At 45.4% G+C, this 26,584-nt stretch overlaps 1 protein-coding gene across 1 annotated transcript; it reads right to left on the bottom strand.

Moving 5' to 3' along the window:
* Positions 1-392: 392 nt before the first annotated feature.
* On the bottom strand, positions 393-26,234 carry LAPTM5 (lysosomal protein transmembrane 5). Its single transcript, XM_009893007.1, has 8 exons — positions 26,070-26,234; positions 16,122-16,215; positions 7,212-7,288; positions 6,392-6,520; positions 5,722-5,847; positions 5,073-5,168; positions 1,684-1,776; positions 393-713 (listed from the first exon to the last, which is right to left on the bottom strand). The coding sequence occupies exons 1-8, from the start codon at positions 26,154-26,156 to the stop codon at positions 639-641; spliced, it is 777 nt and encodes a 258-aa protein (XP_009891309.1). The 5' UTR covers positions 26,157-26,234; the 3' UTR covers positions 393-638.
* Between the last annotated feature and the right edge of the window lie 350 nt (positions 26,235-26,584).

The following is a 26,584-nucleotide window of genomic DNA, read 5'->3' as shown; positions in this document are numbered from 1 at the left end:
TTCAGGTATAAAGTGGCAGAGCAATACTGTGACAATTCCAGGATGTTGTATATTCTGGAGTATACACTATTAATCATCATCACAAGCAGACAGGATAAGAATTGCATCGTAGTTCATTTGAGATCTTAATTCTTTTGCTGATCCCTTTCCCATAGGGTCCTCATTAAGGGATGCTGGTTAGCATAGCTTCAGGGTTGGACTCTCTCAGAGAAAAGGTTGTTGCCCGTTTTCCCCCTATTCCACTTCCTAAATGTCTCAGCTGCTGAGTTAGATGCGATACAGATGACAAACAACATCTTGCTGGCATAAAGCAAGCCTGGCAAGGGATTCAGGCCAGTGCCTACAATTCACATTAGCCAAATGTCAGAGGCCAGTGATGGGAACCTCTGCAGTGCCTGGTGCCAAGTTTATTAAAATTAGCACTGCAGCTTGGTGGTACCATCTCAAAACTGCCAGAGTAGAACAAGGCACCAACTCCAGGGGTTCACCATCACTCCTTGTAGGTTCATAAAGTGAGGTGGATTGTAATAAGCATGATACTGTTACGAAGTAAGGACTTCTCAATGAGGCAGACTATCTGAAAGAAGGGGTAAAAGGCACCAACAGCAATACAGATGTCTTCTCTCCATGAGCAGAGCTTAGATTGTTACATAGGGCGGTGGGGATTCCTTGGAAGGCAACTCTAAGGCTTCCTCGTATGATGGCAGCACAGCCTGAAAGAGAAGACCATTAGTTATGCTCTGGGGATCACATGAAAGGTTTCAAGCGGATTTGATCTTAGATGTGTTTCTCTACTTAGTTCAAAAGCAGGGTAAAAGAACCGCATGGGATGTAAGAGACAAAGGGCAGAAATCCAGAAGTGTTGGAGGTCAGCAGCACTTCATAACCACTTTGATGCCAGTCCCACCTCCTTCTCCCAAAGTATGGCTGCAATAAATGGACCAAGGCTCTTTAATGTCCAGAATATTAGCCTCATTGCCTAAGCAAAGAGGCTAAGCTGAGATCATTGCAGAGGGCCATGATGCATGCACAGCAGGGGCACACACTGCTGGCAAGACAAGGCCTATCATATTTGCCAAGTTTCAGCAAGACAAATGCCTAGACTTAGCATTCCATATTCTTCCTCGTTACTTCTTATACATCTTTACAGTATCTCTTATTTTTGGAAGGTCTTTAATATCTTTCCATTGTGTCAGAGCAGCTGGATGCTACTGTTAAAGAGATCATCAGTAATCTAAGGACATTGATGTTCATTATTTAGCAACCTCTTAAGATGAAGGGCAATGCACCAAATCTCTCAGATGTCAATCCAGTGAAAGGTGAAGGAAAACTTAATTTTAAACATGGATAGCACTATTAGGCACAGAAATCAAAGTTCAACTGAAATTAAAACGGATCTCTGGTTCGGAGAATAGAAGTTATATATTCCCATTTAGATGCTTTGCCTGAAGCCTGAGTTTCAGGTTCCTTACAGATACCATTGACTTTGAAAGGTTTTATACAAAAGTAAAGTTAGATGAATATAATATAGTTGGAAACTGATTATTAGTACCTGTGAATGCACATTTGAAGGATTGAACTATCTCTCAGACCACCAAGGAAGCAATAGGAAGGATCACCATGCACCTCATCAGTCTAAACCATGCCTTTTCACGGTGTAAATCTGAAGCAGTCTTCACTCACCTTTTCAACTGCTTGTGGGTCCACTTTCACCTCCTTTCTCTTGCTGGCTTTAATATACTTAAAGCAGCTCAGGACACATTTGAACATATAGGCCTGAAAGAGAAAGGGAAAAGGGAGACTGCCATTGCATTGCAAGTCAACAAGAGCGTTTCCACTTTTGCCATCAGCCTGCTATTGTCCTACTCTCTTCTCTGGAGGTGGTAGCCTGGGACCGCGTGTCCCAGGGCCTTAAATCAGTCTCTTGATCCTTCACTAGAAAGGTGACAACTCCATCTATTCAGAACAGTACGCTAATATGGGGAGTCAATAGGGCTAGTAATACTATTAAATATAAAGCACGTGCGTAAGACCTCTGAGAGCGCAATGCCATCAGGTAGGAAAGGAAAGCATGTCTTTCCTGTTATTTTTCTGAGCAGGCTATAAGGTTTGATGTCTCAGAAAAGTACCTTGGGCACAACATCCACCTCCCAGAGACCCAAGGCTCCCTGGTCAACTAGGACTGACCTTTCAGGTCAGCTCATTCAGCTAAATCTTATACTTGCAATAGTTACACTTTTCTGACAAGACCGCCTTGCACCTCATAGACTTACAAGATGCAATAAATAGAGAGCTTTTCTGAGAAAAATGGATCGATTGACAGATTGTGGCACAAGAAAATAAGCAAGGCCTGTGAAACATACCATATTAAATAAATATTTTCCCTACTCTGAGCAGCGAGGCAAAGTCGTGTGCCTCTTATTTTTACTGGCATAAGACTCTACTTTAAAAACATTTGGCATTTTCAAAGGAACATAGGGAGTTATATGCCCCGTGAACAAGCCATGTAGCTTAGGATTTCCTAGAACAATGAAGACTGTTTTTCTTGACACAAAGCCAAGACAAAGAAGGAGAACAAGGAATGAAGTATGTGAGTTGAAGGAATCCATCGCTCAAACAAACTCCCAGAGATGAGGTGGTAAATCCAAACTCTGGCCACCTTCAGGGACTACTGCGAAGTGCTTCCTCCTTCCAAAAGCCTCTTCATACAGAGAGCAAACATGCAAGACACTGAAGCCATCGTATAAACTGTACAAAAACCCCCACTCATCTGCAAAAGGAACCCAAATAAATTAAAAAAAATATATCATACAACAACAAAAAAAATCCTTTCTTTGATTTTGATTCTGGACGCATTTGCTGCAGTGCCAACCAGTATCTGCACCAAATTCAATGAAGTTGACTTCAGTTAAGACTGCTGCAAGCAATAGCAGGTTCAAGCAGAATACATTAGTACACACAGCTTATGTAAAGGCAGCCAGTGACCTTGGTATCATCCCATTACTGGCTAACTCAAAACACTCAAGAGTCACTGTAGGATACCCTTCTCCACACTGAATTGAAGAGGGAAAACTTCTCCGGCAGCTGTTGACATTATAAGTGGATGGGAAGCTTGTCCTAGCGGTCAGGAAGTGAGCTACTTCAGAAGTAATTATGTTAAACCCTTTCTTTCATTTCCCATCAGAAACGTTTTATTCCCCTTGGTTTCTGCATTCTTATCACTGTGGTGGCGGAGGGGGATGACTTTATGATACTGAGGAGAGATAAAGGTTACTTGTGGATACACAGATCAGCGAGGGAGACTGCCCTAACGGTGCTGTGTAAGCACTGACGGTGCTGTGAAAGCACCTCCTTCACCCCCTCTGCCCTTTGAATACTTTGCATCTCCAAGGAACTTAGACTTGAACAACTGATAATACCACCATTGGGGGTCTACCAGTAAGCCATCACCATACAACCAGCCATCACACTGGTAAGGAGCTGTGAAGCTGTATGAAGAGACTTCCACGTTGTGATAGGACACGGTCCCTGGAAAGTGCGGTGTTATATGAGAGAAAGGAGAGAGAGGAGCGTTACCATCCCCCTAGCATTGTCAGAGAAATCTTTCACGGTAAGAGGGTGAGCAAAGCCCTGCAGGTTTCACGTGGGGTCACTGGCAGAAGCACGCGGTGGGGCAGGTGCCCCATCTCTTCATCTGACAGACCACCTTTCAGCTGAACTACACTATGGTATGGGAAACAGACAACTATCTGGGGACAGTAATTGCAAGCTGGCAGGCAAACAGCACCAGATAACATAGAAACAAGATTTTAGCATAAGAGCAATAAATGCTTGTGATGGGTCATTAAGCAAGTCAATTTATGCAAAAAGATCCTAGGCTACTCCAACATATTTACATGCTACCTTGGTGTGGGTATTCAGTGAATTGAAACCAATGGACCCTACACAGGCCAAATGGCCTTTTTAGGTTTAAAATATTCCATGTTCTTGCCACATTCCTCATCAAATCTTTACCACTTGGAAGGAACTCTCTCATGACAATGGTTTTGCTACACATGGAAGAGGGGAGGGATTGTCACTAAGTTTAAAGGATGGGGTTCCTAATGACTTGTTTTGGGGAGTTTAGTAGACCAAGGAGTACTTGTGCCTGTCCATTTTTTTTAATTATCCTCCCGCCACCCCTCCTCCTACAAACTTCAGTGCAAGAAGTCATTGCAAGTTAAGCAGTCTTGTAGCTAACCCTGTAGAAAATTCAAAGCAACCGATTTGCCAGGTCAGTGAGATTTCTGCTGAAGACTCACACTGCCAGCTGGGTTTCAGGGTTATCTCCAATCCTATTGCACAGTTTATGCAAATATTAAAAGATATGCTAAAGTCACGTCTGCAGTGCAATCATACAGACACTCCACTCCACAGTGCCTTGTCTGGCTGCCTGGGAAGAGTCTGAATAAAAAATGCTTTCCAACTAACAAGTAGCATTTTTCACCATGACAGAATCTGCTCAAGTACCTGGAAAGATCTGGTTTCCTTATCCGGTCTGAAACCCCCCAGTGAAAAACCTGTTCTCTGATCCATTGAAGCAAGAAGAATAGAAACCATCTCACAGTGGAGTTTTCTGAGATGTAAGCAGGATTTAGCAGCTCATGGGTTTTAATTAAATTTCAGGGTATTAGTGTGCATAACTCCGCGTACATCAGTGCGGATACAGCGACTCACCCAAGTGGAAGATTTAACCTGCTGCTTAATGATCTAATTTATTTTGGCACACAATAGCAGAAGAGTTTCCTATATTTGTTTTCAAACATCTTATCTTTCTTGAGATGAATGGGCAGTAATAGTTTCTGGAGAGATTTTGCTTTATAACTCACATCTGCAGAAGCATAAAACCAGGGGTTTGAATATTAGACCTGCCTTAGACACTACACTGAGGCATAGCTCCTATTATGCCCAAGGAGAGACCAACAAGGTTTTCCAATGCCCTGGCAGATTTGAGAGAGAAGTAAAATGAATTCCTCCTATCCCCCAGGCAATGGAGTTTCATTTCAGCCTCACCAGACCCAGCAGTCGTTTACCTTCAGGAAGAGGACAGCAATGAACGCAATGGTGAAAGTGACCATCACTTTGGCATATTCCTCTGTTGGTAACTTCTCCAGGGTTGGCAAAAAGCCCTGTGAAAAGAAGGAGAGAGTCCCAGTCATACACGCTTGTTCCCTTTACCAGGGTCATACAAAGCGGTGGAGATCTCAGGGAGCTTCTCAGCCCGCCTCTCAGCAAGGTGGGACAGGCCACCTTCCTTTCCTCATCAGAAAGAATACAGGGATATTTTCTTCTCCAACTGTTTGCACTCCTTTGGCAAAGATTTTCAGAAGACTATTTAAATGAGAACTAAAAGTATGACTGTTTAATAAAGATGAAAAGTTGATGCATTTTCAATGCATGTAGGCAGGCTCTATCCAAATCATTTTGCTCTGCAATTTGCATTCATAAGATTCTTACAAGGAAAACAAGGTGTACTTTTAAGAAACACATGCATAAGCAAACTGTCAGTCAGGAACACCATGTCGATGAGAACATATGGAAAATCCTCTTTTGTCAACAAACAGAGCAGTTCTGGGTATACCATAGAGATCAGAGAAAGCTTCCTCTGTCTTAACAGCCACTGAAAGAAACTTCATAGGTGTTCACGGCATGAAAAATCAGCTGAGCTTGCTCATAACCTACCCCATTGTCTGAAGACTTGAGGCTGAGATAAGTGGGGACTTCCATGTAAGAGCTGCAGAGAGTGAGAATACTCAGGCAGAAGTCCAGCAGCTGCAGAGCCAGGAAAGGGATCTTCGAGTGTCCCGGCTGCAAGAAGGGCAGGGAACAGGAATTTGGTTACGATTACAAGATTGTGTCACTTATATAGATTTTCCCCATTTTACACCGGGCCTGTGCTCTGTCTGTATTTATAGCCTAAGCTTTTAATTCACTTATACTAGCCAAAAGGATGAGCAAATCATCTTGTTGGACTGATTCATACAAGCTCCTCAGAAGAGGCCTCTAGCTGGAGCAGTGATATTCCTAGGCTATCTCCAGCAAACCCTTCCTAGCATGGGCACACCCAGAACGACCTCCCCAAAGCACTGAGACAGAAAATAAAATCAACAGGAAGATCCCCAGACATGGGAAATTAAACAATATCCCAGCTGTCACTAGCTTCCCTTGTACACCCTCCAGTCCCCAAGGATTGCATCGTGTCTCTGGTCAGTGTAGGAACTGTCTCGCTATGAAGAGCTGTGACCCAAGATCATGACCATTCACGTGGATATATAATCCATATTACATGATGCACAGGTCTCCATCGCACATAGAATAGAGAAGACCAGCCCAGAAGTGAGCTGTTACCTACCATGTGGCTAAGGGAGGATACAGAAATGATCACTGGAACTTGTATGTAGGAACTGAACATTGTTAGGAGGCTGAGGAGAAAGTCCATGACTTGTAGAGCAAGGAATGGGATCAGGAGACGTTCTCTCTTCTGAGAAAGGAAAGCAATGCCAGTTATTTCTATTCTGAATGAGAGAAGGAGACCAGCTGTCAATACCTGCCAGGACATATATTCAGGTACTCCAAGAATAAATACTTTCCTCTAATTTCTGCATCGAATTCCAAAAATGTGGTGACAATTGATTCAGAAAAAATGGAGGGCATCGGTACTGATTTCTTTCACCCCCTTGTAAAGTTTCTGTGAATTTTGGCTATATGTCATTGGCACTTGATCCCATCGGAGCTGTCATTCAGCTGTCTCCAAAGTTTACCACTACAGAGAAAGTGGGGTTCCCACACCAACGCATGGTCATTTCTTCTCCTGAAATGGGAGAGGAATCCCCAGTGTAATAGGGGAGTTATGGTTCCCCTCCAGGATCTGATTTGCAAAAGAGCAAGGAAATTTTTGCAATAAAACATTTCCAAATCAGAACATTTCCATTCCTTGACACAAAAAAATAATCTCGATAGAATTGTCACCCGGATTTGGTAAATCTGGCAGTTAGCAGCCTTGCAGATGAGGCTGAGACTGCAAACCAGCCAACTTCCCCCTCTGTAAGACAGCACAAATATTTATCTGCTTTTTTGATCATACTTCAGCATCTTCAGTGAGCATCCTCTAGTGTTCTCCTAACTCAGACAGGCCTCAGCCAGCCGCTAAATGTCATTTGTGCAGAACATACCTTCACCACACCAAGAAGGAGGTTGAAGCTGATGACAAACAGCATGATGATCAACAGGAAACTGGTGATGACATCAGCTAAAAGTAATAAAAGCAATTATCACATTACTAAAAGCCAGAGCCTAACATCCCAATTCAATCATACCTCTAAGGAAGAGTTAAAGTCAGAAAGGTCGGTGTAGGTTGGGGAATGAATGCCACGCAGCTGGATGATAACCCTCTTTTCCCTTTTGACACCCACTTTTTCATCTGTCTTTGAAGCTTCTCTTTCCTTAGCCACTGGGCTGAGCAGCCTGTCTCCTCAGGCACATGGGAGCCAAAAGCCTTTACTGCCTGGACTGAAATTTTAAATATCCTAGGCTACAACATTAAGGTAAAATGAAGTAGAAAAAAAACAAAGGCAGAGTACTTTTAGCTAATGATAAATAAGTCTGATTTGGAAATTATTTTACACTCAAAGACAGATAAGTAACTAACAGTGAAATCTGGTGAAAGATCTGCAAGATTCTCAAGCAGACAAGAAGCACAAGTTTTAACCACCCACTGCTAGTACGGACCACAGACTCAGGGTGAAATATCTCACCGCCACTCTCTGTAGCTGTAGGCTGCAACATACACATTAAAAATAAATGTGTGAGGAGAACAACATGAGACAGTTCTACCTACAGGGCTGAAGATAATCTCTGTCAGCTGTTTTGGGTGCAGGAAGGTGATCTTTTACCTACACTGCTTCCTACTGAACACTTCCCAGGAAGCAATTTTCCCTCTTGGTATTGCAGCCTGCCCTGATGATGACTACCAAAGCCTCAAAGCCTTGCTTGTGATGTACAGTATACACATTTGGTCTTTGTAGCAGTCTGGACAGCATGAGGTTTTTTTGTAAAGTTGGTTTGCTTATTAAAAAAAAAAAAAGGGCAGCTCACTCCAAAGGCAAAGCAGTGCGACTTTCTTTATCCGCCCCTGCATAATGTAATGTATGTAACATACAGCCTTTCACAGTGCCTCCTCCAACTCACTCTCCAATTTCTTTCTTATTGCTTTACCTGAGTTTAAAATAGCAGCAGTCTGTTTGGGGTCTCCAACTCCCAAGTGCTTGAATAAATGGTTTAATTTTACTAGAAAAGAGCCAAAGTTTTAACTTTTCTGACTTTCTTTTCAAGCAACTGATCCTTTCCATAGGTACATTTCTCAAACATCAAAATTCTGATTACTGGTTCATTTTCCCCCTTGCAAACTGCCCAATTCATTCCATGGCTATTAAATAAATCTAGCGCCTAACTCTAATTTTTCAATTACCCCTTTCACTTGCTTTCCTAAAGAAATCTGGAAATTGCGCTTTAGCGTTTTGGATCCCTCATAGTCCAGCTGCCCTGAAATCCCGCACTGCTCCATATTACCCATTTCCCCTTGCCCGCCCCCTCCCACCCTTTAAAATGCCCCTCCACCTCTCCCAGCTTTAAGTGTTTACCTGTAGCTTTGGTACCAGATTACATTTTTAGTGGGCGGGGGAGTATTTCAGTGCTCAGGCATACAGCAAAGGGTGTCCTTAACTCACTCCCTAGCTTTGCTGACAATAGAATAAAATAATTTATGAAGACGTTGAGGTAGAGAAACCCATCCCTCTTTTTTAGGCAGGTAACACCAATACTGCTCCTTACAGCGACAAAAGATTTGCATCAGAGCAGTCACAGCTATATCATAATTTGTCCAGTTACTCTGTTTGAGGGAGCGAATGCCAACAGTCACCCCAAGCGGGCAGGAGAGCCATGCTGGAGAAGGGCAGAGCTTCCAACCCAGCACTGCCCACGACATCTAGCAGGAGGTGGGCACCCGTTAGATGCAGCCGCTGCAACGTATGCAAGCTGTCAAGTATTGCGTCCAGGCTCTGCTAAGCAATGTGGGTATGGATGAATGCCAGTTGAAGGAAAGACCAAAGACGACACTGAGCAGCTCTGGAGCCTTTCCAGGGTTGTAGAGGACCTGCCCGACAGCTGGGCTGAGCCACATCTGGCAGCAAGGGCGGGCAGGTGGCACCACCAGCCGCACTCCTCACGTCGTGACTCTGATAGTACTGAATGCACTTTATTTCATTCAAATGCATTGATACAAAAGGTATTTTAACATCCCTTGCTATCTTCTCAAGAAGCAGCAACACACTTGAGTCTCCTCTAGAAATGAGATTCGCAATGAGCAACCTTTAGTCTGAAAAGAAGCTCTGACCAGCACTTCCTTCCCTGAGCATGAGAAGCTTCTTCCTTTATGGGGCTCAAAGGTGAAAACTCTTTGAGGAGGCTGCATCCCTCAAAAAAGCAAAAATAGCTTATCTCAAGAGAGAGAGCAGCACAACACGAGCTGCACATGGAGGCGTCAGACATGCAAGACTCAAGGGAGTGATCAAAGGTATCCAACACTTAACCTATGTCAGAAAAAAAAAGTTTTGATGGCACAAAACAAGAAAATAGTTTTTACTTATAACCTGATAAAAAGCCAAATGCAGGATCTGTTTACCACAAAGTAACGAGAAATGAAACACAAAAGAGGAAGAAGTCTTAGGAAACAGCAAAGAAAGAAACCCCAAATCCAGCAAACCCCAAAAGAGAACAGAGAGAGCAATGGAGAAAGGGCTTTACTGCAGAAGGTGCCGCTCACAGCTTGGAGCATGGGAAGAGCCTAAGCTTCGAGGCAGAAAACCAGACCAGAGAAGCAGACGAGGAGACACAAGGCTGTGATCTGGTGTGCAAAGAATCAAAGATTAACACAAGGGCAGCATAAATTCAAAACAAAAAAAAGAGCTTAACAAAGAAGACAGACTCAGCCTTCATAGGAACAGCCATAAAAGGAGACAGTCCCACTCTGCCTAAAGCCATTTTCCTCCCAGAACCAACCACCAGAAGTTTACCCCAGAGAGGATTTATCTCTTCAGCACGGTGTTTCCTCGGATTCGAGGCCCCTGTGTTTTTCTGCCTCTTCCTGCATGGTCTCATGCTCCAGCTCTCTCGGCAGGCTTGCTAATTAATTGGGCAACTGGCCGTTGCTTCTGCAGGCTAATTGCCAGCAGAACCCAGCTGACTTTTCCAAGCAGAACCTAGATCAAAAAAACTCTAAACAAAATAACACAGAAACAAAAAGCCCACAACCCTACAGACACAAAGGGGTGGAAAGAAAAGGAAAACCAAGAGAAAAGAAATTTCCACACACTGTCTGCCTCCTATTTGTTCACCGTCACCCTTTCTGCTGGCAGCAGATCTCTCTGTTCCAGGGACATTTTAGTACCAATGGATTTGATCTCAGTAATCAAAGATTTTACTTAAAGTGACTTCTGCCTTTGTGGGAGCACATTTCGCAGATGGGCTAAAGGAGTGACCACCTTAGACAGTGGTACCTGCTGGCTCTTAGCCCTGTCTGTCCAAACCCGCCGTGAGGTGGGAATGCAGTACGTGTTACAGAGAGGCCAAATCCCCCCTGGAATACTTTGCAAGGGCTAGCAGAGCCGGTAGTTACCTTCCAGGACTGGCAGTAGGCCCCTGGGGTTTGAGGTACTTGCAACCACAGCAGACCCTAGAGACCAGATCGCTGTGACTAACAGGCTCTTTCTATGCCCGGCATCTGCCGCTCAAAAATATAAGATGGTAATTTTAAAGTCTCTTCAGTATTTCCCTTCATGCTTGGTCGGCCTTCGTAGGATGAATGTTTGTCTCTTTTGTCCTTAAAAACCCTCAGAAAAGGCCGAAGTTTAGGAATATATACCAAGCTTGAGCACCTGTATAGTCTCAGACACAGAGGCATCATTCCACAGTTTTTTTTCTCTGTTCCTCCCACATGTTCATCTGGGTTCATATCTCAGGAATAACCTGTTTTCCTCTACAGTCCTCTACAGTCAAAAAGTACTGGAGTATTCAGAGAGTAGCAGGGTTTGTCCCTGCAGAAGGTGCACTGGCTCTGAGGGCTGTTATTGCAAGACAAGAGGCAACTGTTAAAATAAAGGAAATGCCATATAACAGGAGAAAAAAATATCTTACAATAAGTGATGCCATCTCAAACAGGGATGCAGAGAGGTTATAGAACTCTAATTTTGGGGAATCTGCAAACCTCATCAGGCCCAAGCCCCGGGCAAGCTGCCCCAGCTTTGGGGTCAGCCAGGAGAATGGAGTGGAGACCTCCAGGGATCCACCTTTTGCTCTCATTTGATGATTACAAAATCAGGCAGGGAAGAAATGTCACTCCTCACAAAGCCTGCTTCACTCCTGTAGCCCTAGAATATCCTACCTACAAGAACATTTCAGTTCCGCAATCACTTCCATGCTGGCAGTGGTGCTTTATGGCTGGCAAACAGTGTGGAGGGAGCTTGCCCCCTTTGAGGTGGACCTTTTTCTAAAAAGATATAGGAATAAACAGCAGCAACAAATAAACAAACATGCTCTTTCTTATGCTTTCTCTTACTCAAATTCTCTGAGACTTCTTCAGTCTCCCAGAGATCCCAGGGAATTTAATGAGGAGGAGTATATACGTGCTGTGAAGTAAATGCCTTGTGGAGGTGGTGCAACCAGGACAGGGGCATATGACAGAGCCTCTGTGGAGCTGCACTAGACGTTTGCAGTGCGAGCAAGCAGTACCAAAAACCTCACCCACCCAACAGGAAGAGAGAGCATTTATTTGCCTAATGTCTATTTTTTATTAACTTCACATGAGGGTTTGTGCCCGGAAGGCAGCCAGGAGGGACATTGAATAACTCCTAATATTTCCCATGAATGCAGAGAAACCCCTTTCTATTTTATGGCCCAATAAACTGGCATGGGAAATACAAACAGGGCTCATAAAGCTGTGGTTTAACAGTTGCATTCACAGATTGCCAAGGATGGCAGTGTCTGATTTGATGCTGCTGATAAGCTGCAGGGAATTGTTTCTGGGCAGCCGCATTCAAAGGATGGGCAGGAGCGGCAAGGGAAAGGAGCCTCCCAGTCCCTTTCTCCTGATCTGCTTTCGTTAGAGAAGGAGGGAGTATTTTCTGCATAGGATATGGTATGCATAGGGTATGTTATGCATAGGATATGTTATATGCTGTGCACACAGGCATTTAGGCATAATTGAGGTATTTTTCTTGGCTGACTGGACAGAAATTGAAACAACTGTTCCAGTTGTACTTTGTCCACAGTGACAATTTGTACAGTCATTAATGAAAAATAAAAGTGATTAACACTCAGACTGTACACAGGCATGGATTGAAGACATCCTAAAGATCTGACCTGTGGCAAGCAGCGGGGTGTAACATTTTCAAGGCAGAAAACCATTCATGTTAGTGGCTTAGAACTGGAAAGGAGGCTTTAATTGAAACATTTTTTGGGGGATTGCTTTTTAGTTTTATTTTTTCCAGCAGGTAAAGCTAGTCTGCCAAAGCTCATATGCTTTCAGGAATGAAGCACTGCCAAGAAGGCTTTTGCTTGGAAGGCTTCTCAGCTCCAGGATGAGATTTCTAATAGACTGGAAATGGGGGAGGCTGCATGGGAAATGCACATCCAAATTTCTGCTGTAGGTGAGACAGAGCAGAGAGATGTGAACCTAATTCTTCCAAATTGCCCCTAATCACCACGCAGCAAAGTTTGTTTCCTGTTCCCTGTGCCTGGCGAAATTAATCTTGTGTTATTTCTTAAATATTAGTTAGGTAGTAAATTTATATCTACTTTAGATTAGCCAACCTCCTGGCAATGACCCGACTAGGGGTGGGAAAATCATCTTTAAGGCTCCCAAAGACAAAGAAGAACCTGGGTCATCTTCCCATTTTAATCCATCATTTTCAGCAGGTCTTATATCAATTTCTCGGTCAACTTCCATTGAAGAGCAAATTTCAGAGGAGTGCTCTCAGTCCTGTACTGCCAGTGGCATCTTGTAAGCCAAGACAGCAAGGAATAAAGGAATAGCAGGCTGCAAGGGACAGAGCATCCCTCTTCTAAGGGCAGCTGACCCAGTCACCCTTCCCATTATCCTGGCAATCGCGAAAACCTACGACAACCCCAATTCTCCTTCCCCTCCCTGACCATACCTGTGGAAGTTGAGGCCCATCCCATACCCTCTTTTTAAGGCAGCAAAACATACCGCTGAGAAATCTTGAGGGAGCTCTGCTTCCTTATAAAGAACTCCTATATGTATTTTTTCTTACTGTATTATGTGAAAAGCATTTTCACATAAACCTCGCCTTGTTTATATTCTTGGGCCATGACTACAGCATTAGCATTATATATTCTGAGACATGTTTTAATCTGGCAGGATCTACAAATAGAGCAGCAGATGCTGAGGGCATCGACAGAACCTCTCCCCAAATTGTTCTCCTACTCTTCCATCTGGGTTTTGAAGTGAAATTGAACTTTTTGTACTGCTTTGCTGTATTGCTTCCCTGCTAGTTTCTGGAAATAGAAGGGTTGCACTGTGTTTATTCCAACTATAATCAGAAAACACTCACAATCTCCCAAGCAGAGCCCTTTGAAATGCTTGGGAAGAGAAGCCAAGTGGAAGTGCTGGGGATTTCATTATAAAGTGTTCCTTTTTGTGTAGGAGGCAGTGGAAGAGGGGGGAGGGGGAAGACCTGTCATTTTGATTGTGTGGGAAGAGGGGGGGGTGTTAAAAACAGGGCCAATTTCACTCAGAGTGGTTCTATTCTTAAAGAAATCCCTCCATATTTACAGAAATGCACGTCTTGCCTAGAAAGCATACAATGGTTTCACATGGAAATTATCTGAAAAATCCATCTCAATGATTTGCTTCTTTTTCTTTAAATAATATTTTGCTTAGATACTTTGATAAGAAAAGTAAAAATTATTTGCCTTGGTTGATCTTTCTGCAAAAAATAATGAAAAACAATTGTCATTTTTACATAACTGTATCTGTGGGAAAGTATTCTGATCTGCAAATATCATGTTCAGTTTTCAGCAGTTCAGATCACTGTATTAGTCAGAATGCATGTGCATACTCCACCCTCAGGAAAAGAGATTTCTGACTATGCCCATTTCCAGGCCAGGTACATCAAAACCAAACCAACCCAAACCAACCCAAACCAACCCAAACAACAGAAAACCAAACCCCAAAAAAGGGAGGAAGACCTTAAGGTCACACTTACACCATGTTCTCCAGTTTTTATCTGTAAAATTTAAATTAGAAACACACATGACAGCAATGGAAAACTGGATTCTCCTACCTATGTTGTGCTGAGAACGGCCGGGTTTTGGAGCCTGTTCGGTGTGTTGCATGTTGCCCTAATGGGAAAGCTCTGCAGAAAGCGTTTTCCAAAGCAGTCATCACGCAAGTCTACACTGGGTGTTGAGCTGAGCCACAGCTGCAGAGGGACCTCTGTGGACCACAGCTAAGCGAAGTGGCCTCCAACCCACCCAGACTGGACTACTTTGGAAATAATGCCCCGTGTGAAAGATGTGACCCATGACAGCAGGCCCTTGCTCGGTGTCCTTCTAGCAGGACTCGCCCAAATCCATTTTCTGCTCACTGTTGATGCCTTTCAAAACAGCCTTGGTGGATCACAGCGGTGCCTCCAAAAACCCAGCTGGGCTCTTTTGAAAAATCTGAACCCATTTGTTAGCAATAACTTCACCCAAACAGTGACTGTGCCTGTTTCGGTGCTTTCCACTATGTCTGACTCCTACCCCGGGGACAAGTGACTTTTGGGTGTGCAGAATCTGCCGTACTTGGTTTCCTTTTCCTACACTTACAGGGGCCCTCTCTGTGCATGCTTGCAGCCTGTGGAGAGACATACTGGAAAAGCAGGGAACAAGCAAGTCCTGGATGCTGTGGGTTGCATTTTTCTCTGACTATGAACCCTCTCTGTCGGGAGAGACAATGCAGGGTTCCCGTCTTTCTGCGCGCAGCAGAGAAGGGTTATCTCAACTCGTGGTTTTACATGGAAAAGTGACTAAGAAAAGGAAAAAGCACCCTGTGTATGTTGCTTCCAAACAGCTTTACACAGAATTAGCCTGGTTAAGTAATATTTGAGGTTTGGGGATTTATTTTCTTTTAAATGGCACCCCACATGAGATATCTGCCACGTCTCTGAAAGCTAAGCTAGATCCTTCCGAGATCAAACTGTAGGAATTCAATCAACCGTGATGAATGTGATGCTTGTGACGATTTGTGGGATATGAAACAGCCTGGCTGCTTCTTCCTTGCTGCCAATGTTCTGCAAAAAACAACAGGGGTTGGGAAAATCTGGGGATAGGGGCCAAAGGGACAGGGGGAAAGGAGGTAGGCAATTGTGGCACTCTGAAGTGCCTTCAGCTGTGATGTAGAAGTCCCCTGCATGGCAAGATGGATGATGAGAAGAGGAAGGCTCCATGGCATAGAGGGCATGGTATTGGTGGCAACATCAGGTAGACTACGCACCCATGGGATCTAGTGTGGGGCTGTGGTTTCTCCCCACTCCAGGACCCTGAAGTCACTGGCCAGACTAGGTCCGTTGAGAAGCTGGTCAGGCAGTTCAGTGTTTTCCTGGAAAATGCCCAACATGTGAAGGGAGCCAACGGTGTGTGTAAGGCTTAAATGATCTACAGCTGGTGAAAAGAAAGAGAAGGGGAAGCCAGGATTGTCAGATTAATGCAAAGTGTGTTGCAGTGGGAAGGCTGGAGGAGTATGAGGGTACAGGAGAGTTTGGGCTGGGGCCTGATCCACTGAAATAGAGACAACTTCTCTGGGCTCCACATTGGTCTCCCGAAAACCAACACAGCCATGGCCTAAACCAAACTCCAATGCTTTAGAGCCTAAATCTTGTTTCTGGGTTTGAGCTTTTGGCCCATCTACTCTGAATGCAGAGTTTCCAATTTTCTTTGATGAAAAAGAAGGAGGGACCAATGCAGGACCTTGGGGTCCCTCTCAACCCCATAGACCTTTGCTGCTTTCCATCATCCCAGGCACCTACCAATTCTGTAGTAATCCTTGTCCAGGTCTTTGCAAAAGCCTTTCCCGCTCGCCACCTCCAGGGAGTACTCAATCAGCAGCAAAACGCTCATAACCTAAGAGAACAAAAGCAAAAGACACAATTCAGTGGGCCTTGGGCCAACTTCCTATCAACAAACTTGTTTCCAGGGAGCATGCAATGGCCACAGGCCTAAATGCAGGATAGGTCTCCAAGTGAGACAGTCATGAAGGGTTCAAAATCCTTTACAAGGAAACACTGAGGCAAAACTTAACAGTTTATTAATGGTTTGGGTTTAACTGTCTTTTTCTGCCAGATTCTGAAGAAGGAAGGCGGAATTACAAAGTTAATGAGCTTTGTTTCAACGTTTTTTATCCAGAAAGTCCTGGCTTTACATTTTGCAATCACATTTTGCTTCAGAATTGAGCTAAATGCAACAATAATATAAAGAGTAAACAGAAGCACCAAAAGAATAAACACCTATGTGTAAGTCTACCTATACTACTTCATTGACAGAAGTACAGTTTTCCTTCATTTATTGATTTGAGAAAAATCTCCAAATGTGTTTTTTTCGCATTTTGAACAAAACCAATTTTCTCTCCCTTCCCCACCAAGTTTCCAAGTTGGGCTATCAAACCCCAGACTCCATGATTGATCCCACTCTGAGATTAGCAAGCTGTGAGATGGAGTGAGGTCGAGAGCTGTGCTCTCAGCTCTAGCACTGTAATTCTATACCCAAACAGTGATGATCTGCAGCGAAAAATCAATTTCTAAGCCCCAGCTTAGGGGGAGCTCTTGTTTCATGGGGGGCACTGTGGCAGTCAGGAGCTGCAGAAGACCTCTGTAAGGCTGGAGACCTCACCATGGGGCACCTCAGACAGCAGGTCCAGGGTATTTCCATGCAAGTAAAACCAGGAAACGAGCAGCCACAAGGCCATACACCCCACCACATCCCTCCTGAGGACAATTCCACCCTGCTATGTACAACCCATGTACGCTACAGACAGAACATGCCAAGGGAACCAAAGTTCTTGTGGGTCCGAGAACAAGAAGTCCAAGGCCATGGTGGAGCATCAGTCACTGCCCACAGTGTTGTCAGAGCAAATAACGCCTCTCAGGGTAAAGGACTACTCTGATGTGATTTATTGCTCCTTATCACTTTACTGACAGTTTTAGCACTGCATAGTGAGACGGCACATTTCTGACTCCATCATGCATCCCATCTTGTTCATCACTTTCTTCCTCATTCTCTGATCTCTGCTGTCCTCTCATGCTTGGTACGCCTTTCATTTCTCCTGCATTTTTAGGCTGCAGCAAGCTGGAGCGCAGCATGGTCTGCCAGTCCTACACCCACAGCTGCGCTTTCCAAAAGCAGCATAGTGGGTGCTGTGTTATTTTAAAATTGCCTTAACAGTGCGGGTGGCTGGGGAGGAAGCCTACTGCTACCTTGCCCGAGGCCGCAGGAAACACAGGCTTGTCACCCTGCAGCTGCATCTCGCTGTCTGGACAAGCTCTCTGACCTCTCTGCTGCTGTGCATAAGAGCTGCCACTTCTTCTCTGCCTGAGCTTTACCCCTGTCCAGGAGGACCTCCTGCCACAGCAAGAGGGCACAGCCTGAGAGCAGAGAGCAGGAGTCAGACCAGGGGAAATGCAGGGACCATCACGCCCTGTGCGTTTTTCCCTCAGAGATGTGGGAACTGAGTCGGCAGGAGAGGAAATCCTCGAGTGTGCAAAAAATGGTGAAACCTAAACCTGTGCCAACAAGACTCTCCACCTTCACCCCACCAACACTGGGTCCAGCATTGGGAGCACCCATTCTGCGGACTGTTCTCCAGGCACAGGAGCCATCAACAAAAGTACCATCAACAAAAAAGGGGTTGTTGTGAAGAGGTGAATGAGAGAAGCAATTTTATCCGGGCTGCACAACCCCCGTCTGTGAGTCATCTGAACCCCACACCGATGCAGGAAGCAAGTTTATCTGCCACCAAGATCAACTCAAACTTGGGTACCGTAGAGCTGAAACAATTCCTCCACAATAGCGATAGCAGCCTTTCGTTTCAACAACCAGTTAAAGAAATGACGCAGGCAAGGAGGAACCGGAACTGCTGTGGTCTGCGCTCATGTTTGCAAACTTCATGTGTAGGAAACAGCACAAAACCAGCAACTGCAGGGAGAGGAGGCAAATCTAGCTGCTGAGCGAGCAGAAGAAATATTTTTTGTCTTTTGCAGAGCAGTGCCTGGAGGTGCCATACAAGATCCAGAGAGAGTTCAGGCTGGAGTAACGTGTAGTCAGATGTGCTAGGGGTGCCATACAAGATCCAGAGAGAGTTCAGTGTAGTCAGATGTGCTAGGGCTGACACTGCAAGCAAACAAAACTAAGAGGCATGGAAAGAAAGGCTTCTCGTTGTTCCAGAAATGGGGAAGCAAGGCTGGGAGGGATGGCCGGCAGCAGGGACAGGAACGGAAGGCAGACACTCTGACTGTCTCTGCGTTAGCTGCAGGAGACCTAGAAACTATCTTCAAAACCAAACTCACCAACTTTCTGTGCCACAAGCTGCAAGTGCAGCTTCCAGAAGAGCTGTAGCACATCCCCCAGAGCACTTTGCTTCTAGAGTGAGTGTCCACCAAGCCACACTCTCGCTGCAGTGGGGACTGGGACTCTAAGTCCCACCACTGGCCTTCCCTCTGAATTTAAAATCTGCCCAGAGTCTGAGTTGGAAGAAAGAATGTGTCATGTTTTGTCCTGGCCTGTCTGATATCAGGTTGTTCAACAGCCACAGGAGACACACTGGGTTTTTTTCATTTTTTTGCCACGCAATAAATGAACTTTGCAATTTGCTTGTGAGCCTAATAGGAAAAGGAGAAATATCTAGGTCTCATTACATGGGCACACAAGAAAGTTAACATGAATTCAGTTTAATGTATCAGTGTTTAAAGTCCCATGGAAGCACTGAACCTTGCCAAGGATGAAATTGCATTGATCTGAAGTTTCTTTACAATCGATGGTCTCCCCTGGGATGTAAAGGATCTCTTAACTCATGGAGGTGATGTGCTGACTTCAAGTGCCCTAACTTGTCTGCGAGTTTTTGTGTGCATGCTCCCGAAGTGATTTCACTTCCCTTATCGCTGCTGCTGGTCAAACCCCTCAAATGCCAACATGGGAAATATAGGAAGAAATTGCTTTTTCAGGTTTCTGTTAAACGGAGGCCTGAGCAAAACGGATAACTTGAGCCCTAAACATCAGTTTCATTCCTGAAAGCTAAGTGAGTGAAAGGAGGACAGCAGATCCCAAATGCTCCCATCCCAGATGGATTTACAGACAGAGCAGAGCCAGAGCCTAAACTTCAATATGAAGAACCATCTCTAATGTCTATCAAAGAGGGGAACAGCAGAGCAAGAGCTCCTGGTTACCTTGCAAGTGTTGAAATGAGCCACACAACCAGATCAACAGCAGCCACATAAAATGAGTACACGTCAGATAGAAAACCCTGGCCCAAGCCGAAAGATTAAGGAGAAGGCTTTTAAAGTGAAAGTTGGTTTAAACTTTCCATTTAAAAAGGCTTTTGTGTAGAAAGAATGAGCCACTGAACTGCAACGAGATAAAACACACAACGGTCTGCGTGTCTTTCCCTGGGCTCTCCATCACAAGTGCTGTGTGAAGACCAGGGTACCTCTCCATTGCCTGACTTTGGGTTTGACACATTGCTGCCTGGCATATGGCAATCTCATTTATTCCTGTATTATAATACATGCAGGGTGATGAAACCCCCACAGCGGGCTGCTCGCCTCAAGCTGAGAAGAAGATGGAGAAAGATTGATGTGGTGTCTGCCCGATGCTCCTTGCTCTGCAAGGCTGCATGTATTCTCACTCAAGATTCACCTTTCAGCTCCAGAAGAAACCGAAAGGTTCCTGTTTCAGACAGACAGGACTGCTCAGACAAGCATCCAGTTCCCTTTCTTATTGCTATGTCATGAGAGGAGAGAGGCAGGCTTAAAAAAAGAAGTTTCGCTTCCATTCACAGCTCGCGTGGGGTGCTGTGGTCTCCCAGACCCTCCACCAGCCAACCTTTCTTATTTTATCTCCTACAGCTGCATCTTTGGGGACACCTCGTATCTTATTGCTGCCTCTGTTTAAAAGGAGTGCTTCCAGTTTCTTGGTAAAACATTTGTAACATGGGGAAATGAAGTGGCTAAGCCAAATAGTGTAGGACTGAGGTAGAGCCAGTCGTTAAACCAAGGCAGCTAAATTGGGGTTGTCTTGCAAGGCAGATTCTTAACAGCATGACGCACGCAGCCCCCATTCCCTGGTGAATAATTTTGCTGCAGCTTGAGTAAGGTTAAACTGCTGTTAGAGGTTGTGTCATGGGCCTTTTTTTTTTTTTTTTTCTGAAATATGTGCAACTTGACTGATCTCCAAATAACTTATCTTTGTGTGCATGGCCTTGGTGTGACGGCTTCTACTTTTCATTTTCACACAAGAAGAGCTTGAAGCCATAATGAACAGGGGTCAATGGGGACAGTGACATGTGGCTCCAACATTGCTGTGAAGGTTTCTGTCAGTGGAGCACGCAAGCAGGTGACACCCAGCACTGCAAATAGTACCACGTATAAATGCCGTACTTTCAGTGCTTTGCCTTTTTTTTACTTTAATTTCAAGGTGGTTGTGGTAGGGTAGGATGAAGTGAGGAGTGTTGTTAGCTCCCATTTGGTTTCTGTTCAAAACATTTCATCTTTTTCCTTCCTGCTGCCTCCTTCTCCCCCTCTTGTTTGTGCAAGGACGAGGGAGCAGCACAGGGTCTGCTGAACATCTCGGGTCAGCCACGGCCTGCTGAAGGTACAGTGAGTCACAGCTCTGTACCAACATGAGTCACGTCCACAGGTGAGGACCAGGCCTGGAGAAGGTCCCAGAGATGAGAGTCTGCTTCCTGAGTTAAAGAGGTGCCAAAGAGAAGAGCTCTGCTGCAACAGAAGCTGGACCAAGCTACAGACATGCTGCTTCCTAAGACCTCCTTTGGATCTAATCAAGGGCTAGTAGCAAAATAATTGCAGATGTTCTGCACGTACTGTGTGCACAAAAGCAACTTTCCAGCCTTGTTCTTGAAGTTAATGTCAAATAACTAGAGGTCTCTTCGTGCCTGGGAGAAGTCAATGAGCAGGAGAACAAATTCCTCCATGTTTTCTTTGAAAGTCACCTGCAAGACACCTTACAACACCCAGTGAATCTTTGCTAATCACACAGCCCTGTCCCCTCCTCATTCCCCTGCTTCTCCTTCCCCATCTGTTTGAGAATGCCCACGATTTATTTCAACTGTCTATGGAGAGATCAGCAGTGAGACAAATCTAATTTATAGGAGGACAAGACATCACCACAAAGCCTGAGAGCTTGTGTTTGATGGCATTGCTATCACCCAGCATCACTATGATTCATCACTAGGACCCACAGCAATAATTTACACTGATACAAACCAACAGTATTGATGTAGCAAATCATCCAAGTCACTGCTGAGTTATAAATCCCCCTTTTTTTCCCCTCCCTCTTCCCGGCTGCAGCTACATGATCAAAAAGGTGGAGAAGAGGTAGGGAAAAATCGTTTGCTATTCTGTGTTATCTCTTAAAGCAGTAATATAAGACAAACTTCTCCAAAAACCAAACTGTCTCTCAAGGGGTTCTGTGTAAAAGAAACCCACTGAGATGATACAGTAGGTACAGATGCACTGGGACCTGCAGGGACTTGGGGAGTTACAGGCTCTGGTATTGCAATGATGGTTGTTCTGTCAGGAACCAATAGCAGGAAGGTTGTAGACCTGAAGGCTCAGGCTGCCCCTGCCCATTCCCATATCCTTTACTGCTTCAACCTCGGCCTTCAAGAGCATCTCTGGCTCCTTAGTCTTAACCTAAGTTGCATGCAAGTTGCTAATGCTCCCTGGCACCACATGCCCTGTGTTGATCTTGTACATCATATTTGTGCATGTGATAGAATGGTTAGAGTTGGAAGGGACCTTAAAGAACATCTAGTTCCCACCCCTCTGCCCCCATTCCTTTCCTTCCTGCTGCCTCCTTCTCCCCCTCTTGTTTGTGCAAGGACGAGGGAGTAGCACAGGGTCTGCTGAACATCTCGGGTCAGCCACAGCCTGCTGAAGGCACAGAAGGCCCCGTCCAACCTGGCCTTGAACACCTCCAGGGATGGGGCAGCCACAGCTTCTCGGGGCAACCTGCGCCAAGGGCTCACCACCCTCACAGGAAAACATTTCTTCCTAATATCTAATCTAAAGCTACCCTATTTCAGTTTAAAACCGTTACCCTTTGTCCTATCGCTCCACTCCCTGATAAAGAGTCCCTCCCCATCTTTCCTGTAGCTTATAGTCATCACTGTTCTGATTTTGCAATGATGCACCACAAAGTTTCAGAGGGTGACTCCAAACCCTCCTGACCACCAGCCACATCCAACTGGTCACTGTGGTGGTGACTGAACTGCACAAAAGCTGTCACTTAGAGACACGGGGCTGCTTCCTACCCAGGCAGCCCTGACACTGGTGACTACCGGTGTGGGCAGAGGGAGAGCAGAGCAAGGACCCAGCTGTGGCTGTGCAGGATCCTCTCCAAAACCATAGTGAGATCCCATGGTGAGTTCATGTTGCTTGTGAACTGTCAGGTGCAGCAGGGGGCCAAACCATGCCCTGGTAGAGAAGAAAGGGGACACATGCCGGTGACCTTGGCTGCAGTGTGAGATTTTGGTTCTCATTAAAATATCAGGGGGAGTTATTACAGCTAATTCCTTTCCTGTGAATGTCCTTAAGACTGTTTTAAAAATGCAAGTCTGTTTTAAAAATGGTCTGAGTCACATATATGCTCAGCGTAGACTTGTCCTACATAAAAGAGGGTCAATGGGTAGCTCCAGCACCAGACCCCCTGATTGCCAATAGTGCCATACTTAGCTTGCACCCTGGCTCTATTTTGAACTACTCCAACTGCTTTTCTTCAAGACCAATCTGCTCCAGAAGCGGCTGGCCCCAAGCCAGGCAGCATCCCTTCTTGGCTTCAGGGCCCAGGATCTTTCCTTTACCCTTCTTTTGGAGAACCTAAGTGTTTTGTCACATATACTTATCTGTTTATTTATACACGTTAAGGTATAAACTACAACACCACAACTATACCACACATAATTTCTGACCTGAGCCATGTCACCATGGCTAACAGTCAGGAGAGGGATAACATTCAGAGCAATAAAAAAGACCTCAGCTCATAGTGTGACACTAGGATTTGTCAAACCTGGAAAAGAAATGATTGAACAGGAAATATGAACTGAACAGGGCTGGAGATTATTGAACACGAGTTAGTAAACATGATAGTTTTCATGTAATTTCAAACTCAAGAAGTCTTTGATGTACTGAAGGCAAAGGATGCACAGGACAGGGATCACTTGGTACCTGTCCTGCTTCCAGCACCTTCTTCTCAAAGCATCTGCTGCTGGCTGCTGTTGGAGACAGGCTGGGAGGCTGCCGGACTTTGGGGCTGACTCAGGACATATGCCTTCTGACTTCTGCCTTTGCCATCTTGCAAAGAAAAGCAGCTTCTCTTGCCTGCCCTGGGTGGACCTTTGCATCTCTTCTGCAAGCTCTCTCTGGTGAGCAGTGTGAAGGCTCACTCAAAAGCTCTCTGCCTTTTGCCGTTCAAAACTGGCCTGGTGTCTTTAACAGACCCACAAAACATTTTTGAAAGAACACGGCTTTCATACGATGTCACTGGTAATCGAATTTTCCCTGTTAGCCACCAGCACCGAGACTGGTGTCCTGTTCTCTTCCATCACACATTGGTGCAAATCAGGAATCCCTGATGTTGTTAGTGGCATCAGTTATGAGACAAATGTGCCTCAGTTCAAAGCGTTTGCTGGCTTCTGAGAAAGACAAAGAAGATTTTTTTATGATTCACCCTCCCAGCCAGGAAAAACGAATTCATTTTCTGTATGTCTGTTTCACCACTGATAACAGATAGCTCACGTCGCACAGCGTGCTTGTAGCCCTCTGAAGAAAATGTGTTGAAGTTCCTTGTGTTGTGTTTCCCACCTTTGCGCAGACCTTTAATTTTGCTAGCTCCTCATCAGATCTTGGACATACTTCCTATGAGGGTCCCATTTCTAAACAGTTCATGACCATCCCTCTGTGATGGCCGTATGTTTAATTGGTTGTCAGAAATTACCTGTGCTCTGCTGCAGACTCTCAGCTTTCATCTGTTTCAATTTTTGTGTCTTGGGGTCACGAGAATGCACAAGAAATGCAGCAATTTCTTTTTCTTTAAAGCAGGGAGATTATAAGTGTTGAGCTTGTGGCAAAAAGACAAGTAGCCTGCCCAGGGTATAATCTAGATGCTCAAAAAGCAGAAGGCAAAAGAGGCTATAAAATTGCATGATTCCTTTAACAATCTCATAATGTTTTGAGGTCCCCAAAAGATTAAAACATGGCATGGAAATGGCACTTTAAAATATTGCATTATTAAACATTAAATCACACAAAATTAAAATATTAAAATATGGCATGGAAATGCCTGGCTTTCAAGTAATGCCAGGGGAAAGGTGTTGGCAGTTACCATGAAGATGCGGCGTGGACCTGAGTTCCTCTGCTCTCCTGCGCTGGGCTGGCACGGGGCCCCCTCCTGCCCCAAACTGGGGGGGTTTGTGCCCAAGCACAGCCACCCCACTCTCTCGCTGCCTCTAGCAGCCCACAGTGCTGCTGCTCCTCGAGTGTTTATAAAATCCTATCATGCACTGAATGCTTTCCCTTTATCTTACTATCCGAAAAAGCAACAAAACCAATTTCTGGATTTTTTTGCCTTTCATTTCATGAATCGATTCCTCCGCCAATGCATGCTGGAATGGCATCGTGGAAGTCAAACCCATTAAACCAGCACATCAGCCCGCTGTCTTGGCTTTGTGTGAGCGAGGAGGGAGCTCTGGTGCCGTGAGGATTTGCTCAGGCAGCTTGAGTTGCTCCTCCTGCCCCAGGAGAGCAGACTGGTGCTGCAGGGGGACCATGACATGTCCTTCTCACGCGTGGCACGGCTGCCATCCCCACCACATATTCGCAGGCTACAGCTCCCCTCGCTCCACTTCTGTGCATGGAGGGGGTTAAGAGCCCCCGTTAAACGTTATCACCCTGCAGGCCCCAAACCCGTGACTGCGCACACCCACTGCCACGCACGGGATTATTTTAAGTGCCTCTGCTGTGCGAGAAACCACATCCTCAGTGCGACTTAAAGCCACCTGAAAGCACCGCTGTGCAACCAGGTGGTGGGGAAGAAATATCCCTTCCAGGCTCTGCTGCCTCCACTCGCTGCCGTCTGCAACCACCCCCGAGCGGTTGCGCCGGCAGCTGAACGCCGCCACGCATCCCAACGGACACCGAAACAGTGCGTACAGTGTCCAACTGTCCATAGAGAGAGAAATGAGGCAGCTTTGCCCAGCCGCCCTTTGCTTGCCTGGGACCTAAATCCTTCCTCCCTTCAGTGACCCATAATTTCAGCGCTCCCGCAGTTTGCGTTGCCGCTGTGCTGGCCGGTTTCTAGCCAACGAGTGACCAATTAGCCATGCTGAGCCCTGGCTGAGCTACACACCCCTGCGCGGGTAAGAGCCCCTGCATTAAGCTGCAAGGGAAAAACAGGAACTGGAGTGAGTTTCCATGAGCTCCAATTGGTAAAGCCAGGGAAAAAATAGTTAAAAAAACCCCTCCCAGTACAATAAATCTCTTCCTGCCCCCCTCCCCCCCCTCACCCCACCACCTTCTCCTCTTTTGTCCATCCCTCTTAAATCATTGGTTTTTCTCCTTTGGGAACACAGAGAAGTCAACAGCCAGGAAACCTTGTGATCTGCAATGGTTACACCTCCTGCAAAGACTACACCTCCACCTCTCTTTTCTTGTCTCCCTCTCCCTGTGCCCCCTTTCAGTCCTGTAACTTACCATGTGGAAGATCCCTAGAGCGACTGTTGCTGTCTTGATGTTGAAGAAGCAACATTTGGGGGGCTCGGTGGTGGTTTGGGCAGTCATTTTCCGATCCCCTCTGCACAGCTGTGAGTTAAGGAGGTTGAGTTCGCAGCAACCGCCCCACTGGAAAGCGAAGCGAGCAGTGCCGCTCAACTTCCTTCCTGGTCTATAAATGTGTTAAGTCATCTACAAAGTCACATGAGGTCTTTGATTTCTCAATAATAAAGAAAGCAAAATTGTGTTGCTTTTCTAACAGATCTTTAACTGCTTACACATCCCAGATGGCAAATGTAAGCACAAGTGCTGCTTCGGGCAGGTGGTGTCCAGTGGGTGAGGTGTATGGGGAGAGGAGGGCTCTGAAGCAGGGTGCAGCTTTGTCCTACAAAAAATCAGCAGAAACAAAAGCAGGGGGGCAAGAATTTCACCTTAAACTTGACCCACTGTTTTTGCAGCAAGGCATCCAAATTCCTTTGTTTGAAGCGGCTCGTTCC

The sequence above is a fragment of the Charadrius vociferus genome, unplaced genomic scaffold (assembly GCF_000708025.1).
Source record: "Charadrius vociferus isolate BGI_N301 unplaced genomic scaffold, ASM70802v2 scaffold459, whole genome shotgun sequence".
In the NCBI taxonomy this organism is placed as follows: Eukaryota; Metazoa; Chordata; class Aves; order Charadriiformes; family Charadriidae; genus Charadrius; species Charadrius vociferus.
This window is presented reverse-complemented; position numbering and strand designations above follow the sequence as displayed.